This window comes from Leopardus geoffroyi, chromosome A1 (assembly GCF_018350155.1).
Source record: "Leopardus geoffroyi isolate Oge1 chromosome A1, O.geoffroyi_Oge1_pat1.0, whole genome shotgun sequence".
Classification (NCBI taxonomy): domain Eukaryota; kingdom Metazoa; phylum Chordata; class Mammalia; order Carnivora; family Felidae; genus Leopardus; species Leopardus geoffroyi.
Genome location: NC_059326.1, coordinates 190,471,120 through 190,489,506, shown reverse-complemented (window position 1 = coordinate 190,489,506; position 18,387 = coordinate 190,471,120). Strand labels below are relative to the sequence as shown.

The 18,387-nt window shown below is 41.9% G+C and overlaps 1 protein-coding gene across 1 annotated transcript in view; it reads left to right on the top strand.

Moving 5' to 3' along the window:
• Positions 1 to 18,387, top strand: part of ITK (IL2 inducible T cell kinase) — a 58,483-nt gene that overhangs the window by 12,976 nt on the left and 27,120 nt on the right. Inside the window, exons 2-6 of the mRNA XM_045503677.1 lie at positions 6,821 to 6,925; positions 8,872 to 8,953; positions 10,751 to 10,879; positions 14,139 to 14,179; positions 16,486 to 16,637. Coding sequence (XP_045359633.1) covers positions 6,821 to 6,925; positions 8,872 to 8,953; positions 10,751 to 10,879; positions 14,139 to 14,179; positions 16,486 to 16,637 — 509 coding nt within the window. The remainder of the gene's footprint in view (positions 1 to 6,820; positions 6,926 to 8,871; positions 8,954 to 10,750; positions 10,880 to 14,138; positions 14,180 to 16,485; positions 16,638 to 18,387) is intronic.

Sequence of the window (18,387 nt, the reverse complement as noted above, 5' to 3'; positions counted from 1 at the left end):
AGAGAGAGACAGAGCATGAACGGGGGAGGGGCAGAGAGAGAGGGAGACACAGAATCGGAAACAGGCTCCAGGCTCTGAGCCATCAGCCCAGAGCCTGACGCGGGGCTCGAGCTCACGGACCGCGAGATCGTGACCTGGCTGAAGTCGGACGCTTAACCGACTGCGCCACCCAGGCGCCCCAGTCCACTCATACTTTTAAGAAGGGTCCCAAATTTCCCTCTGGAAACTGTACAACAGTATAGTCCATTTTCTTTCTTTCTTTCTTTCTTTCTTTCTTTCTTTCTTTCTTTCTTTCTTTCTTTTTCTTTCTTTCTTTCGTCTCTCTTCTTGCTTTTTCTTCCCTTTTAGGGTAAAAGCCTCACTTTTTTTTTTCTCTTGGAGAGTCAGGGTGATACTACGAACAAGATGGACGACTTTAAGGGTGGCTAGAGAGTTTTCCCCACAGCACAACCAGCCTCATTAAAAACCACACTGTGAAAAGCTGAGGTGAGGAAAGCCAGTTGACTCTGGTTTAGCTATGACTAAAAGGTGTTACAGAAAAGAGGAAAGGAAAGAAGGCTGGTGTGGGATGGATCAGAGTTTCCTAACTTTAAGTCAGCCCAGGAGCCTCAAAATATGCTCCCTTAATTTCAGATTCTCCCAGAATTGCAAAGATTCATGGAGGTAGGTCCAGATGAAGACAGGTTGGGATGGAGGTGGGGAGGGGAGAGGAGCCAGCAACAGCGAATCACAAATTTCACTGGTGTTTTAGAAGAAACTGGTGTTTTCCATTGAGATACTAATGATCACATCTTTATTGGGTATTAGGCAACGTGCTGGGTGCCTTTCCACAGCTCAGGTCACAGCAACCCTGAGAGGCAGCTGTCAACAATCTCATTACACCTTAAGAACTAAAAGAACTAAGCCCAAAGAACTAACCCAAGTTTGCCCTATGTTATTTGTCACCGCAGAGATTTCAAACCGTGGCGTTTGTGAGTTCTGAATCTCTGCTCTTCTCCCCTGCAGAGACAAATGTACCCTTTGTCATAAAAGAAAGCTGAGCTGGGAAACTGGGAGCAAATTCAGGGGCTACCTTGAGCATGTGTTGCAGAGAGGATGAAACTAAAACTCAGGAAGACCCCTCCAGTCAAGTTTAGAACTGGCATTCTGCTGTGGGGGAGGCACAGGGGAATAACCCTCAAATCAGTGACTTAAGTTTCATCTCACATGACATCAATTTTAATTTCAATGTTGTCATTGCGCCATTTCACATTTGTACAATATACTACACTCTGGAAGAGGTATTGAGCAAAATATTTGAAATGCCTTATTCAAATCATCACCAGTAAGACTTTCTAATCATAAAGAAACTCTGATAAAGGCAGTATGTGGCTGCTTTTACAGTGTGATCCTGGAAAGTCTTAGATGTCTCACTCCCCCCTTTGAAAAATATTCTCTCCCCTAATGCCCAAAATTCAATTATCAAAGCTCCTTCCTGGCCTCAGTTTCTAATATCTGTCCTAATCCAAACTCCTCTGAAACAAGCCAACCTTTAATCTATCAGTGAGTTAAACCTTTGGAGAATGACCATTTGAGGAAGGTTTTGACAGGCGAGTTTGAAGAAAAGCAGAAAGCAAAAGCCCTGGAAGAGGAAATGCAACACGGTCGGGAGACCAGGAAACAGGCCCCTTTTCATTTTGCAAATAATTTGATTTTACAGATAATTTGCAAATTAAATGACTCCAAAATGTCAAAATCACCAGTATCGCCAGTTAAAAATTAATGTTGCCCTTCCCAGATGGTGGCTCCTGGTTACATATTTGCCCAAAAGAAAATCACTCCCAAAATGTGGACACAAGAGAACAAGGTCTTGTTTTGGGGGGAAGCAAAGGAAAGGAAAGCGGGTAACTTAACTTGAGTGATTGGCTTGTTATGTGAATGAAGTTTATTTTGCTAGTAGGTTTATGTGGCTTTTTTATAAGTCCTCTAAGTTAGCCCAATGATTCAGGGACGATTATTATTCTCACTTTAAAAACAACAAGGCAATTGAGAAGTTGAGATACTTGCCTCAGATTGCACAGCTGGTCAGGCAGATGCAGGTCTACCGGACCTGAAAGTTCCAGTTGTCGCCCATTCTGCCTCTCCAAAGCAGAAAGCTGAAGTTCTGCTGTTTTTCAGATACCTTTCTTAGGTATCAGACACATCAAGTCTCACTGTCGTACCTGCTGGACTAGCCAAACAGCCAAGGAGCCACTCTCATAGGAGTGAAGTGGAGGGAATTATTCTGAGGAAGCAGAGAATGTGCTCTCCCTCTCAAATCCAGCATAAGCATTGCACAACCAAATAGGGCACAGACAAATGTCTGCTGGGTCACAGCTTGGCGCATCGATCGTGCAATTGATTGTTCCCTGTGGGGAGTTCGGAGAATGAAAATCTCCTGTGGGAAGTTGGGGGAAGAGCAAGAGCCATGAAACATATTAGTTAAGCACTCAGGCTCTGGGGTCCTAGGCTTGGGCTTGTATCCTGCCCTCCTGCTTAGTAAGAGACTTGGCCTCTCTGAACCTCAATTTCCTCACATGCAAGGTGGGGCAGTGATACTTTGCAGGATCGTGGGATTAAATTGGCTCTGGCCCGTTGAGTGCCCGAGGTATAAGAAGTGCTCAAAAATGTTAATTGTCCTTTCTTTTGGTTTTGTTCCCTGCCTCTCTCTTTGAAACTCACAATCTAAAATTCTATTTTATACAATATATTAACATAAAAAGAAAGGGGATATAAAAGCTGCTGGCACAAGCTTGCCTTTGTGTAAATATGTGGGCACCAGCATCTTGTTGGATTGTGTTTGACACACGTCAGGTGTCCAGGGAGAAGCTTTGGAATATGAGGACACTGTAGCTTTGAACATGGCCGAGAAAAAAGACCAAGCCAAGTGAGGTCCTGCGACTTTCACCCCAAGTGATATAGATGGAATGACAAGAATGAGGGCAGGTTTTACTTGGTGTCTTTCTTTCCCTGATGGCTCTTATGTGGTTTCCTTGGAAGGGTTACCCTGGAATTTTTTCAGAAATAGCACAGTTGTTTGGGATGATTACAGGCAATCACCATTTCTCAGAGATGAGACTGTGTTTAGCTCACGGACCAGCTACTCCCCAGGACCCAGCTGGGGGGGGATGCACAGCCGGTCTCTTGTTTTTCACATATCCGATCTTGAGAGATTTGAGGACAACTGACCTCAGGGCAGCCATTTAGGATGAAGAGTGAGTTTTGATGGTGAAATGTGAAATCCATTCCTACTAAAGAACAAACCTGACGGTCAGCTTACCTGACAGGCTGTTAAAACACAATGCCTCTTAAAATCCTTGTTTAAAGTCAATGAATATTAAGAGATCAAAGGATATAATGTAAGGTTAGAGGAGAACACTTTCTTGGGTATCTTGAAGCTGCACTGTCCGATAATGGGGCCAGAGCCATGTGTGGCCACTGAGCACTTGAAATGTGGCGAGTCCAAATTGAGATGTGTTGTATAATACACGATTTCAAGGACTTAGCAAAAAAGTAATGTAGCTCATTAATTTTTTTTATGTTGATTACACATTGAACGAATATTTTAGATATAATGAGGCAAACAAAATATGTTCTTAAAATTAATTTCATTGTTTCTTTTTTTGCTTTCTTTTGACGTGCTACTAGAAAACTTTAAGTTACACGTATGGTTCACATTCTGCTATTATTAGGCAACACTACTTTAGAACTCGCACACAGAACTTTTATCCCTACTCACAACTCTGGTTAATACTTACCTCCACTTTATACCCTGGTTATGATGATCCCAGGCTAGTAACAACCATTACATATCCAAAACTTTGCTACCCTGGGACTTTTGCTCTTGTTGTGAACTTTACATAGGGTACTTACCACCACCCTCCCCACCAGACTTCATGTCTGGATCCTTTTTCAACTGTTTGATCTTTTCTCAAATGTCCTCTCTCCAGACAGGCCTCCCCTGTCCACAAGTTGGTCACCTCAACCTATTTCATTCTCTTTATAGCATTTGTTTCATTGCCTGCTTTCTCAACAAGACTGGGAGCTCCTTTACATAGTCTACCAAGTTCATCTATTTCCTGCTCTCAGAACAGCACCTAGTTTGTAGCTGGCTCCCCAGTAAATATTTCCTGAGTAGATAAATGCATTAGCCTTATACCTGACTGAGATTGTTTAAATTGTGTTTCAAAGTGGTGCCCTTTGTTCATATCTTTCTGACCGAGCATCTGTTGTAGTTGTCGCTATGCCTTAAAGATTCGGTGATAGATGTCCTGGTTTCTCTCTCAGGGAGCACAGGATTTAGTGGGTTCCAAGGACAAACACGTCTGCAAACAGAGTTGTCATATTACTGCCATGAGCTTTTTGTTGCATTTCATTATATATACTACTAAGGAAACAATGCAATAAAGGTCAAAAAACAAGATAACCTCAAAACTCAGCCTCCCTGTTTACCCATAGCAACAGAAGGTTGTTGAAAAGGTAACTCCCTTGTGCTCTTCTGTTTTTGAAAAACAGATTAACCATCGCCAACAACTATGATTATGGGCAGGACCAAGGCATGTATTTGTAGCTGTGGAAGACTCTAAATGAGAAGATATTTTGAGCCCAAAGGACACATGTTTTCAGAGGTTTTTAAGGGAAAACTGACCTTTTAATACATCCTTGGGTTACAAAAGCAAGCTGTAGACCACTATGTGAATCAGATGCTTGTTTTTGTTTGTATATATCCTATAAACGTGTGTGGGAAAGACAAATGCATTCCAAATGGTTAAACTTGGGTACCTCAAGGTTGTGGAGAAGAGTGGAATAATATGAGACTATAAATACTTTCTTAACATACTTCCATACTATTTTACACAGATAAGTTTTATACTTGAAGAATTAAGTATTTTTTAGAAAGAAAATTTAAAAAGAAGCACCACAAAGCCTCCTTGTATTTGACAGAGGATACTTTTCACCTCTTGACTTTTTTTTTAATCTCACTTCTGTGCCTTAGCTGCTAAAGCAAAGGCCAGCAAACAGGCTGGGTATCAAAAATTAGGAAGTACAGACTGAGCTCTCTTCTGGAGAATTTTACGATGTCATGACTCTCTTACCATAGTTAGGATTTCCTTAACCTCTTTAGTTGGGAGAGTACCCTTTATCGAGGGCATCTATTATAAGCCAAACAATTTGTTTACATACACTCATTTTATTCCCCAAATAATCTTTACAAGGTAGGCATTACTATCCTCACTTAGTGGATGTAAAAATTGAAGTACAGGAAGGTGAGATGTGTTGTCCAAGGTCACATTGCTAGTTAGAGGCTGAGCCAACTTTGCAGAGAAGGACTATAAAAACAACTAGAAAACAAGTAACAAAATGGCAATAAGTACATACCTATCAATAATAACTTAAATATAAATTGTCTAAATGCTCCAATCAAGACATAGGGGGACAGAATGGATAAAAAAATAAAACTCATCTGTATGCTGCCTACAACACTCACTTCAAAACCAAAGACACATAAAGACTGAAGGTGAAGGAATGAAAAAAGATATTCTATGCAAATGGACATGCACGTACACAAAATTCCGGGGTAGCAATACTTACATTAGTCAAAATAAGACTTTAAAACAAAAATGGTAACAAGAGACAAAGCAGGACATTACACAATGATAAAGGAACCAACAATGAGTGAATATAACAATTGTAAATATCTATGTATTCAACACTGGAGCACCTAAATACATAAAGCAGTTGTTAATAGACATAAAGAGAGAAATTGACAGTAATACAATAATAGTTGGGGACCTTAGCATCTGACTTACATCAATGGATAGATCATCCAGACAGAAAATAAAGAAGAAAACAGAACTTAACTTTGAACCTAGCCCTTTCCAACTTTTGCCCAATTCACGACCATTTTTTACCTTTTTCTAAAAGATAAGGTATAACAAAGTATTTTGCAACAGTTCCATATCTGAATTAAATTCTATTCTCAATGGAAGCCTAATTCCAGGCACTTGAGAAAAGCTTCTGCTCCACAAAAACTTTTCCCTAACTAGCCTTCCTTGGAGCCTGATAGTTCACAATAGAATCTGTCCCATTGGGTAACATCCCCTGGAATCCACTTTCCAAGTACAAGGACCCTTAGAATTGAGTAACATGTTTATAGCATCATTATAAGTCATGACTGTCGCATGACCATAATGTAAATTAATTACCAAGGAAAGAAATCTAGCACACTTCCAAGGAAATGAGACATGGGACCTGATGATGGGGCTGTGAAGAAGAGGTAGTTATAGAGCAGAGTCAGAAATGTCCTACAGAAGTGTCATTGTGGGATTGTGAATAAATAAAAGGGACCTGGAGAATCCATACGTAGAAAAGAAAGGTGCCACTGAAAGTATACATCACCATGCAGGACATGCCTGAATTCAACTACTGTGCTAATAAGGCACAAAACAGAGAAAACAGGTACATGTATAGTTGGTTTCCTATACTGCACTACCCACCCCAGCTACAGGTTCTACAAATGCCGCTGTTTGTCACAAGGTCACTGAGATATAAGGTGCCTTTGCTCAATGAGTTAAAATCAGTGACCCCATTAGAGACAATTAACAGGGCAGTTTCTCCCAGGAGTTGGCTCAGAGTGTCTCTCTTAGGCACTAAGGGCCAAGAAGTAACTTCTGGATACATGGGGGATTAGTTTACAAAGCTAACGGATCTTATCTATAGAGTAGTGGATTTCTACAACCAACCTGGACAAAAATATGGTCTTCTCTCTTCTTTAAATGGAATGTGCTTTTTTCCCCCACAGAAAAAGCGCACATTGAAGGGCTCCATTGAACTCTCCCGAATCAAATGTGTTGAGATTGTGAAAAGTGACATTAGTATCCCATGCCACTATAAATATCCATTTCAGGTAAGTCCACTATGCCTGAGATTGCTAGTTTCCCATTCCTCGCGTGATGGTTGAAAGTCTCAGTCATTGTAATAGAAGGTAGACCAGGGATGACTCTGATCTATAGTTAGGTCTTAGACTAAGCCAGAAGAAAGCTACTGTGTTCCTTCAATTATTGATTCACTCATTCCTCAAATCACAAAATTTTGAAAAGGTGTAATTCTTCATTTCTCTTTCTCTCATGTCTTCCCTGCCTCAGCAGAAGTCCCAATTCTCTGCCCCTAGAGCAAAGAAAAAAACTGTCAAAGGCCCCAAGCCTAATACTCTTAAGTGCCATTTACTTATGATTTGGGGCAACAGATTGCAGTACTCGAGTATAATTGTTTGGAGGTTCTGGGACAAAAAGACTCAGATTTTACAATCTGAGAACTGTCTGGAGTTGTATTGTCCAATACAGTAGCCACTAGCTACAGGTGTATGTTTAATATTTAGATGTAAATTAAATTAACCAATATTGAAAATTCAGTTCCTGAGTCACACTAAGCCCACTGAACGGATGAACATTTCACATGTTCAATAGCTATGTGCTGGATAGCACAGATTATAGAATGTTTTCATCATTGCAAGAAGTTCTACTGGACAGAGTTGGTAAAGGTTATCTCTGGTCTTTAGGTCATGACATTGTCCAAATTTTGGCATCACTCTTGGCATCTGTGACTCTGAAGGAGTGGATATCTCTTTGTACATTCTAGGGTACGGTTCCTCTTTGCCAATTTGAGGGATAAATATCGCATTTTTAATGTGATATAGAAAAGGATTCTTTTCCTACTAGAAAGTTGACCTCTGTGAATTGAAATATTTAGTAATTAAAGTGAATAACATGTATTTTCCCATCATTAAAGTTCCAATTAAAAATGAGTTCATGGGGGCGCCTGGGTGGCGCAGTCGGTTAAGCGTCCGACTTCAGCCAGGTCACGATCTCGCGGTCCGGGAGTTCGAGCCCCGCGTCAGGCTCTGGGCTGATGGATCAGAGCCTGGAGCCTGTTTCCGATTCTGTGTCTCCCTCTCTCTCTGCCCCTCCCCCGTTCATGCGCTGTCTCTCTCTGTCCCAAAAATAAATAAACGTTGAAAAAAAAAATAATAAAATAAAAATGAGTTCATGAGAAAAAGCTGGTGAATTTCAAAGAAGATCTACAGTTTAGTTAATCATTTTGGACCAATGTCAACTTCCTGGTTTGGAAACTGTGCTATGGTTCTATAATCATTAGGGAGAGGTGGGTGAAAAGAACACAGGGATCCTGTACTATTTTTGGAACTTCTTGGGTGTCTTATATTATTTCAAAATAAGAAGCTTTTAAAGTCTCAATTGTAATTTTTTTCACCTAATATCTTACCCTTTCATATGACAGAAAGATTTTGTTAATCACTTAAAAATTAATATGAGAGGGGCTCCCGGGTGGCTGAGTCGGTTAAGCGTCTGACATCGGCTCAGATCATGATCTCACAGTTTGTGGTTTCCAGTCCTGTGTTGGGCTCTGAGCTGACAGCTTGGAGCCTGGGGCCTGCTTCAGACTCTATGTCTCCTTCTCGTTCTCTGTCTCTCCCTGTCCCCTTCTTGTATTCTCTCTCTTTCTCAAAAATAAATAAATAAACATTTTTTTAAAAAAATTAGTATGAGAAATAAATATGCTGTCACATGGAGAGCTTTTTCTCCAGCTATTTTAATTTAGCAATTGCTTACCGGCAACATGGAATCTCAGACAAGTAGTCTGAGCTGTGGAGATTCACCCTGTGTGAATTCAAATATTTGGATAAAAAGGACACCAGTCCCCTAATTGCCCAGATGTTTGCCTTTATGATGACAAACACCTGAGGGCCCACTCTTGACCCAGTAAGCTAGATGGGCCTGCTATCAATCATCCTGCTCTCTGGGCACACTGCTCATCTTGGACTCTGTGTACCTCCAGGTTGTGCATGACAATTACCTCCTGTATGTGTTTGCTCCAGACCGTGAGAGCCGGCAGCGCTGGGTTCTGGCCCTTAAAGAAGGTAATAACTCCCCTATGCAAATCAGTCCCTGAGATCCCTTGATCCTCTAGCAGGCTTGGACTCCGTAGTAAGATCAAGGACAGCTGACAGTCAAATATTTCTCACTTTTGGTGTTGGTGTTGGATCCCAACTTTTCACCCTGGGCCCAAGAGGCAACAATCAGTACCATGCAGGGTCGAACAAATCCAGTCTACCACCTGTTTCTATAAAGCTCCAAGCTAAGGATGGTTTTTGTATTTTTAAATGGTCATATTTTAAGGGATTATAGAAGTACCTCCATAATATATCGATTTTGCCTGCTGCTGAACAAAACCTAAAATATTGACCATCTGGCCCTTTAAGAAAAAGTTTGCCAACTCCTGGTCTAGTGGGAATAATAAGAGGATGGGCCCTTGAGTTAGATGACCTGAGTTTGAATCCTGGCTCTGCCACTTACTAGCCATGTGTGCGTAGGCAACTGCCTCAGCTGCTCTGTGCTTCAGTTTCCCCATCTATAAAAAAGGAAAGGAGGAGGGAATGATAATAATAGTACCTGCCTCCAGAACTGCTGTGAGTAAAGCCCTCGGAACTAGCCTGGCCCATTGTTGGCACCCCATAAATGTTAGCTAACTTTAAAAGCTTTCAGATCATCAGGAATGGTATTTCTTAAGGCTCACCTTGCTGACAGCATAATTAGAACCAGCACAGCGTTTGGGTATACGTGACATGTGCAGCCAGTCTGCTAAGGTGAAAATCCCAGCTCTGCCAATTATTAGTATGTGACCTTGGGCAAGTTCCCTGACCTTCCAGTGTCTTCATTTCTACATCTACAAATTCTGACTTGTAATAATCAGACACAGGGTTATTGTGAGAAATAAATGAGTTAAGACACGGCAGACACTTAGAATGAAACGCAAAGAAAGAACTCAATCAGTAGTCCTGTTACTTAGCCTGAAGCCCTGGGTTTGCAGGAGAAGTGGGTTCAGATATTAATCTGTCTCTAAGTAGCTATTAGGACTAAGAATAAGCAAGCCATTTGGAATCTTGAGAGCCGTGATGCCTCTATCTGAAAATGAGAATAAAAATACAATTCTTATCTTCTTCCAAGGTTGTTGTCTCAAATAGGATATGAACAGACAAGCGCTGGGTAAGCTGGAGAATATTCTCAAGTCATGAGGCTCAGAATAAACACCGAGTAAAAAGTTATCAAAAGGACCCCAACTATGTTCATTGGCCATTCTCCCTCTGCGTAGGGGTTTACTCACAGGATATTAAAGCTGGAAGGAGCATTTGAGATGGTCTATTGAGTTCTCCACTTTTTATATTTCTTTTTTCTTTCAGCAGGAGAACCTCTTTTTTTTTTTTTTTTTAATCTTGCCAAAATCTAACTTTAAAGCCACAAATCTAGAAGGGATAAAAGCAAAATTCCTGTGGTTGAAGGGGGGAGAGATGAAGGGGCAGGAATCCCTCCTGCTCAGTCTTCCCATTGCCCCTTGGGCACTTCTGTGGGGCCCACTGATCCAGTCTAAGAATCTCATTGCACCGTGGGGAAGATGAGGCTCCGATGAGGGTGTTGCCCAATCTAGGGACACACAATTAACCCAAGGTCAGACAAGAACCCAGACCTGATGATGACCACATCCAACACATACTCTTCCATAAATGTACATGCTTGGGCAAAAGGCTATTTTTCTGACTATTCCAGGTACTATTCACTCAGGCTCACACAGCAGGGTCCAATCTCAAGGAGTTGAGAAGTTGGTTGTCCTTGATAGAATAACCTGAAATAACTCTTCTGCCGGTGCCAATCTCTTTCAGAAACAAGGAACAATAACAGTTTGGTACCCATGTATCATCCTAACTTCTGGATGGATGGGAGGTGGAGGTGCTGTGCTCAGCTGGAGAAGCTCGCAGTGGGCTGTGCCCAGTACGATCCAACCAAGAATGGTAAGAGACTGGGAATTCCCTTTCTTCTTGTAAAATGACCGACCTCTCTAGTAGGAGGAAGTAAAAGCTCTTAGCTTCCCATCATCACGGGTGTCGAGGATTGAATACAAAATTCTGCATCTTCAGAACTGTTGGAGGGAAATCATCCGCCTCTAACACTAGTCTGTTGATCTGTTTCCACTTCAAACCTTTATGTCTTTATAGCTCCTTGCTACTAAAAGTGTGGTCCTTGGACCAGTAGTGTCAACATCATCTGGAAGCTAGTTAGAAATGTAAATTCTCTGGCCCCATCCCAGGTGCCAGATCAAAATTTGTGTTTTAACAAGATACCCTGGAGATTTGTGTGCAAAGTAAGTTTGGGAAGCACTACTATATAACCCGCAAGTTAGAAAATGTGAATGGCGTGGTCTACTTAAATCTCAAGTTGTAGAGAAAGCCTCAAACGTATAGAATATTATTTATTTGTTACAGTAGCACCACATCACAGACATGTTTAATTATACCAGCTCAACTTTATACACTTGGAGGGGAAGAAAGTAAAATCAAAAGCTGTCTATTGTACTCTGTGGCTTTTCACTGCGTCCCCTTCAAATATGCCGTTTATCTCCATAACCTCAGAGAAAAGGAGGCCACGGGCTAAATACAAAATGAAAACAAAAGATATTATTTCTGGTCCTTAGAGGTCCAAGGCTCTGGAACTCACGATCGGTGTGTAACTCGGTTTTCTCTTCTGTGATGGCTCTGGGACCTGACCTTTCAATGAAGTGCAACTTCACTTGCATGCACTTTTACACATGATGTGCTCGCATTCCTCACAGTCATCTGGGGTAGATGTGTGAGGTCACAGAAACAGAACGCCTTGAGCAGTTTGGAATGCTCAAGGTCACACAGGGAGAAGTGCTCTGTAAATGCGTTGTTGAATAGGAATGATGGATTGTGTGAATTGTTTTGCTTCCATTCCCCCCTCTTCTCAACCTCTCTTACCCTAGCCACCTTTTCTCATCTGTCAGTTTCTTTTTTGCACTAAAACCTACTACCTCGGATTGACAACCCAAGGCGGATGTGCTAAATGTAACCCATGGCTGGGTTTTCCGTGGCTTCCTGAGTGACAGCCCCTCTTAGTACCACTTTAAAAACCACCACCTCTCACCCTCCACCTTGGGAGAGAAAGTTTAAAGTTACCAATCCCATGGCCCCAAGGAACAATATATACCTAGTTTTAGAAGTCAGTGATCTTCAGCATTACCCCATGGTCTGTACTCATAAAGAGTATTTCATAAAAAAGAAACAGAAGGGTTTATATGGGTGGAATCCATCACAATAACAAGATGGCATGGGCTTTCCCCAGTGAGTGAAAGCCATTTCCAGAGCCAGAGATCTGGTCTCCAGATTCCTGCCAGCACTTTGCTGTGGGCTGTTGGATCAGTCACTCAGCCCCCAAGGGCCCTAATGTCCTCATCTCTCAAATGTTAGGGGAAGCTTTAGGGCTCCTAAGATGAAATAATCTCTAAGTCCCTTGTCAATTCTGAAATTCTTTGAATCTGTGTTTCCATTTTTCCATCTTCACCGTGCATTTTGCAGCTGTCCCTCTTCAGGGTACACAGCACTCCCCTCCACTGAGTGGTAGACATATGATTGAGGTGTGAGGAACATCTGACTGATGCACCAAGATGACAGTTGGAGAGAGCTGGTCATGCTGAACTCCTCCCACATGAACTCAGGCCTAACTGCCATACAGTCACTCTGCTAGTGGTCCTGCGTTTGTGTTGCAACAATGGGGTCGTGGAAAGCTCTTAGCACATTTGCTGGCACTTTCTTATCTCTCAATAAATGGCAATTGCACCTACTAGTCTTTTTTATTTGTGGACAGAAGAATATGAAGCTGAAATATAGCAGCATGTATGTGTATGTCTAGAAAACAGCAGAGGTGGTTGGGTAAAAAATGGACGCTGCTATACCCCATTCATTTCTGCAACCAGAACTGGCCCTGATGTCACTACGTACCAACTTCACACAGAGGAAGAGGAAAGAAGGGGAGAGCAAGGCTGGAGGAAGAGATACCCTTGCAGAATGTTCAGGGCTGGAAGGAGACCAAGGCCACACAACTCCTTCCCAGTGGAGCTAGGGTTAGAACATCAGTCTCTTGGTGCCCTGAGTTGAGCGTTGAATAGGAACCATGCTTCCTGTTACGCTTGTTTTCTTCTTCTCAGTTAATCACAAAGCCAAGTCAATACCCCACCCTGCCCGTGCTTAAAGTGTTAGCACAGGGGTGGGTTCCCATGTCACTGTGTGGGTCTCCTCTGCTCGCAATCCTGACAGTTACTGTCCAACTCAGGCAGGGATCAACTTCATGCAATGAGTCAATCTCATGCAGAGATGAGGATGTCACCACCTACTTATGGAACCTATTCCTGTCTTATCTCTAATTATGAAATAATCCTTGAACTGAGCACAAGCCTATGTGCTGCCTCCCATGCCACACATACTCCCAGATATTCGACCTTGGTCTATTGATTCTAGGCCTGACCTTTTCAGTGCCTCAAAGGAAAAATACTGAAGGACAGAGAGGAAGAGATGAAAGGAAGGCAAGAAGAAAAGAGAGATAAAGAAGATAGGACAAAGGAGAAAAGAAGGTATAGAGGAGAGGTAAAGCGACAGAGACATGGAGACACAAACAGAGAGAGAGAGAGAGGTGCTGAGTGTGTGTTGTTTGGAGAAGGCAGCAAGAACACATGCTCAGAAGTGTTAATGTAACTAAAAGTAGATTCCAGCCCTCCCAAAAAATAACTCAATGACCCCTCACCTCACCCACCCTCTCCCCAAGCCCACGGCTGCCTCAAGAAGCCAGTGACTCACTGTTACCCTGAGTCACCAATTCCCACTCCGGGGTTGAGCAGGTGGTAGGTGCCTTTGTGGAGGTCTCCTGGCCCACAGAGAAGGACACAAGCCTAATGCCTCTGTAGCAACCTTTGGATTAGGCTTTTCCTGGGAATACTAAATATGAACTTCTAGAAGTTTCTGGAATCTTCTAGAAAATGAAATGGGGAACCAAGAGGCCAAAAGAGATTAAAAAAAAAAAACTGGCTCTATAAGGCCGGTTTTCATTTCTCTGCGTCTTATCATCTCCTTCTTTCTTGGCTCTTTTCTTCTGTTGTTCTCCTAAGGGCTGCTTTTCTCTGAAAAGCCCCCTGACTTTTCACCTCCGGTTGGGCACATTCAGTTTCATACTCATTTTCTTTTTCTGTTTTTCTCATTTCAGCTTCAAAGAAGCCTCTTCCTCCTACTCCTGAAGACAACAGGGTGAGTGAGGATTCAAGCTCTGGGCATGATGGGCGCCCAGTGCTGCAACTGCCTGAATGCCATGTCCCCTTTGCATTTCCCCCCACCCCCAGATTTCCCATATCCTGGGCAAATACAGCAGGTTGTAGTAATTCAGCCGAAATGAACACCCTGGGTTTCTTGGACCTGTCTCATGGGTCAGTTTATGCAAAAGGACCACTCAGTTACTAAATCCTGAGTTCACTTTATTCACTCAACAAAAATTTATTGTACCAAACTGTGCATCCCCCCACCTGACCACTTTGGGGTACAATAACAGCTATCTATGAAAAATGATGTGTTTACTCCATACCTTAATTTTGATAATACTTTATATTTTTCTAAGTACTTCCATACTTTTACTATCTATTTCAAAGATATATATCTATATCTATATCTTTATGTGTGTGTGTGCGTGTACTTATATATACAGAGAAGGCCTCCTTCCCTCACTCTCCATTCTAGCCACTTCAGAGGGTTATAGTTTTATTCTCATTTTAAACCTTGGGACATCAAGTCCCAAGGGATGTTTTGAGGCTTTTCCAAGGCCATTCAGCAACTTAGTAGGTAAGTTATTAGGCAGCAGAGCTTCTGAGATGGTGGGCTTTAACTCACATGGTGGTTCTCAAAGTGTGGTTCCTGGACCAGCAGAATCAGCCTCACCTGGGAGCTTATTAGAAATGCACTGTAGATTCTCAGGCCCCACCCCACACCTACTATATTTATAACTCTGGGAGAGGGGCCCAGCCACCTGTAATTTAAGAAACCTCCGGGTGATTCTGTGGCACACTGAAGTGGGAGAAACACTCCTCTAATCTACTGATTTACAAGACTTAGGTGATACCAAGCCCACTCTAGGGAAGCCAGCTCTGGTTTGCAGATGATTTCGCCCATAGTCCCACCTATAGGGTGGAGGTAGGATCTAGGCTCAGAGTACTATTGTCCATTATTATTATAAGCAGGTTTCTTACCATATGAATGTCTAACGGGACATTCAAAAGTTTTACAGTATATGGGATACTGCAGAGATTTTTGCATTCTTGGCCCTCTGCCACTAAATGTTAGCAGCACTCCTAAACCTTTGTGACATTCAAACCACCCCCAAAGCTGTCCAAGATGCCTCCTATAGAAACGTACCACTATGGTTTTTGAACCCTGCTCTGACCTTTCTTTTCATAGCGATTGATCAATCAGTTGGTCCTATAATGGGATGAATACCATGTCATATCCCTCCTTTATCTTCAGGTGCCCTTCAATTTAACTCCTTCCTCCATTAGCTCTTCAGGTGAAAGCCTCAGTCCCAATTATTCTTATCTTCAGTACTCCAATACACCACCTCGTGAGCTCCACAGATATTGAGACTTCAAATCCTAATCTGGGCTCAGCTGGGGTGACATACCACATCACCATGACAAGCTTTTCTTTCTAAATCTCCAGGATTTTTATACCATCAAAGGTTTCAATGTGAAAATAGAAACTTTGGCTTCCCAACACCAAATCTCATCCTAGCCAGTAACCTCAATTTCTTCCATATTTACTGTCTCCCAAGACCTGCCAACCTGTAGCAAGTGTGCCCATCCTGAACTCTCACAACTGTTTGCTTTATAGACTCTTCTTCACATCTTCACTATGTTGTCTTTAAAAAGGTACTGAGAAGTAGAGACTTAGGCAAGAGAGCCCCTAAATGGAAGAAGGGAGCCCATGTGCTATAGTAGAGAGAGCCTTAAGACTAATTCATGTGGTAAGCTTGGCCATATCCATTTCTTCATTTGGGCTTCAGTTTCTGCATTCTTAACAAAAGAATGGACTGAGTGATCTCTCAGAGGCATTTCAGCTCTGATAGTCTATGATCCTCTGGACCTGGACAAACCCACAAATCAAATCAGAAAGGCATGGACTGAATAACCTAGTGTTCACTGCATCACTTTCACCAAGAATATGATGCTTCCAGCAAAGAGTCTGCAACGTGCAACCAGCAGGCTTGTGTGAAAAGCATGTGACTGCTTGGAATTCACTGTGGTCAGAATTTACCACACAGAATGAGAGGGCAATGAATTCCAGGTACTGAGTGTCTTTGTGTCACATTCAGCACCATAACCCTAACTCATAAAAGAAAGCCAACTAGAGAAGCCAGGTGGTTTCAGCGAATACCCAGTGGATTATAGGAATTCATGTGTTGACCTGGCCTTGATCCAGGAGCAAGTTACCATTTCAGGACTTATTGACCTGGTTCCACAATTGACCTCCTTTCTATGTCATCACTCAATTTTGTTTTCTCCTACCTTCAGCGATCACTCCAGGAACCTGAAGAAACCCTTGTCATTGCCTTGTATGACTACCAAACGAACGACCCACAGGAACTTACGTTACAACGCAATGAGGAATACTACCTGCTGGACAGTTCCGAGATTCACTGGTGGAGAGTGCAGGACAGGAATGGGTAAGGCATCTTTGTGGTTGTTGTCCCAGTGCTTGGGGTGAGGTGGGGATACAGAAAACACTGGGACAATTTGTCCTGCTTCTGTCAGCAGGCCCGCTGCACTGAGTTAGGAGAGGAAAGCAGAGGTAGAAGGAAGAGGAAGGAAGAAGTGGTTGAGAGACGTTTTTCTACTTCTCAGAAGCGCCAGAGACAGTCACTTGCTATGCTCCCTTATTAAGCACCCCCAGCCCCCAAGCCCATCTAAAAATTCCCCAGGTTTTTTTCACTGACATCCACAGAGTAGGAGATTGGCAGCTTGTTCCACATGGAAGCACTATTGTTCTTGAGTGTTCAGATGAGACTGAAGGTACATCCCATTGTGAAGTGTCTATTTTCGGTGAAAAGAAACGGCATGTAGAGATGGTACAGATTGGTGGTTATATTAAAAGGCATCAGGAAGAAGATACTAAAGAGTTAGCTACACTAACTGTCTCAACTAGCCATCTAAATGATCCATGGAGAAAGTTAAGTTGTGCAAAGACCAAATGCCCACTATGAGAATTTTGAAGGGAAAAAAAAAACTTATGAGCCCTTCTCTGATCTGAAATACAACAAAATTGCTGTTTTAACCTTCAGAATGCTCTGAGATGTACATGACTTAGATACTAGTGCTTAGTTTTAAGGCATCAGATCCATGCTGCTTTATGAAGGCTTTAGGTTTTCCTTTTAATATGTCAGAGGTATTTACCCAAGCCCTGGAATATTCTCCTGAATATGATTTCAATGATTGCACAAATCCAATACAAAAGTGTACCATAATTTAGCAAATTCCCTTGTTAGGCACTCAGATTGTTTCCAATATTTTGCAAATATTAACTACCCTGCAATGAACATCCTTGCATATTAATATCAGGGGTTTATATATTTTTAAAGTATGAGGTTATTACTGAAAAAAATATAGAAAAAGAAAAAGAAAACACTCCATCACTGCAACATTTGGATGGCCTAGATTGATGTTTTATTTTTTTTAAATAAAAGTAGAGAGAAATATAGATGAAAACTAAGCCACCCCTCCATTTGTCCCCATGTCAATTCCAAAAGTAACACTATCAACAGTTCCTTGTATATCCCAGACAAAAAAGTTATACATACACAGATGCATCCTTTTTTCATTTGCACTAAGGTGATTTATTCTGCTCTTCACCTTGCTTTTAACCTTCAGTAATATATCTTGGAGATCGTTTCATTTCAGCAGATAGAAATCTACCTTATTTTTAAAATAATCGCATGGTTTTGGAAGGTATGCTTATATGGTAAGTACTTGAATAATCTGAAATGGTGGGACATCTAGTTTCCGGGTATTTGTTTTCTTTGTTATATTTTTTTAAGTTTATTTATTTTTGAGAGAGAGAGAGAGAAACAAAGAAAGAGAGAGGGAGAGAGAGAGAGAGAGAGAGAAAGAGAGAGAATCAGGAGCAGGCTCCATGCTGACAGCACGGAGCCTGATGTGGGACTCGATCCCACCACTGTGAGATCATGACCTGAGCCAAAACCAAGAGTTGGATGCTCAACCGACTGAGCCACCCAGGTGCCCATCTTTGTTATCTTAAACAAGTCCTCAGTGAAGAACTCGTATTGCTCATACTCATGTTTCTGGGCAATATTTTGAAAAAAAAATGCAAATATACGTATTTTTTGAAAATATATTTTTCTTTTGAAAAAATATGTATTTCATATTTCTAATTCTGGAACTGTTGAGTCAGAGTAGGTC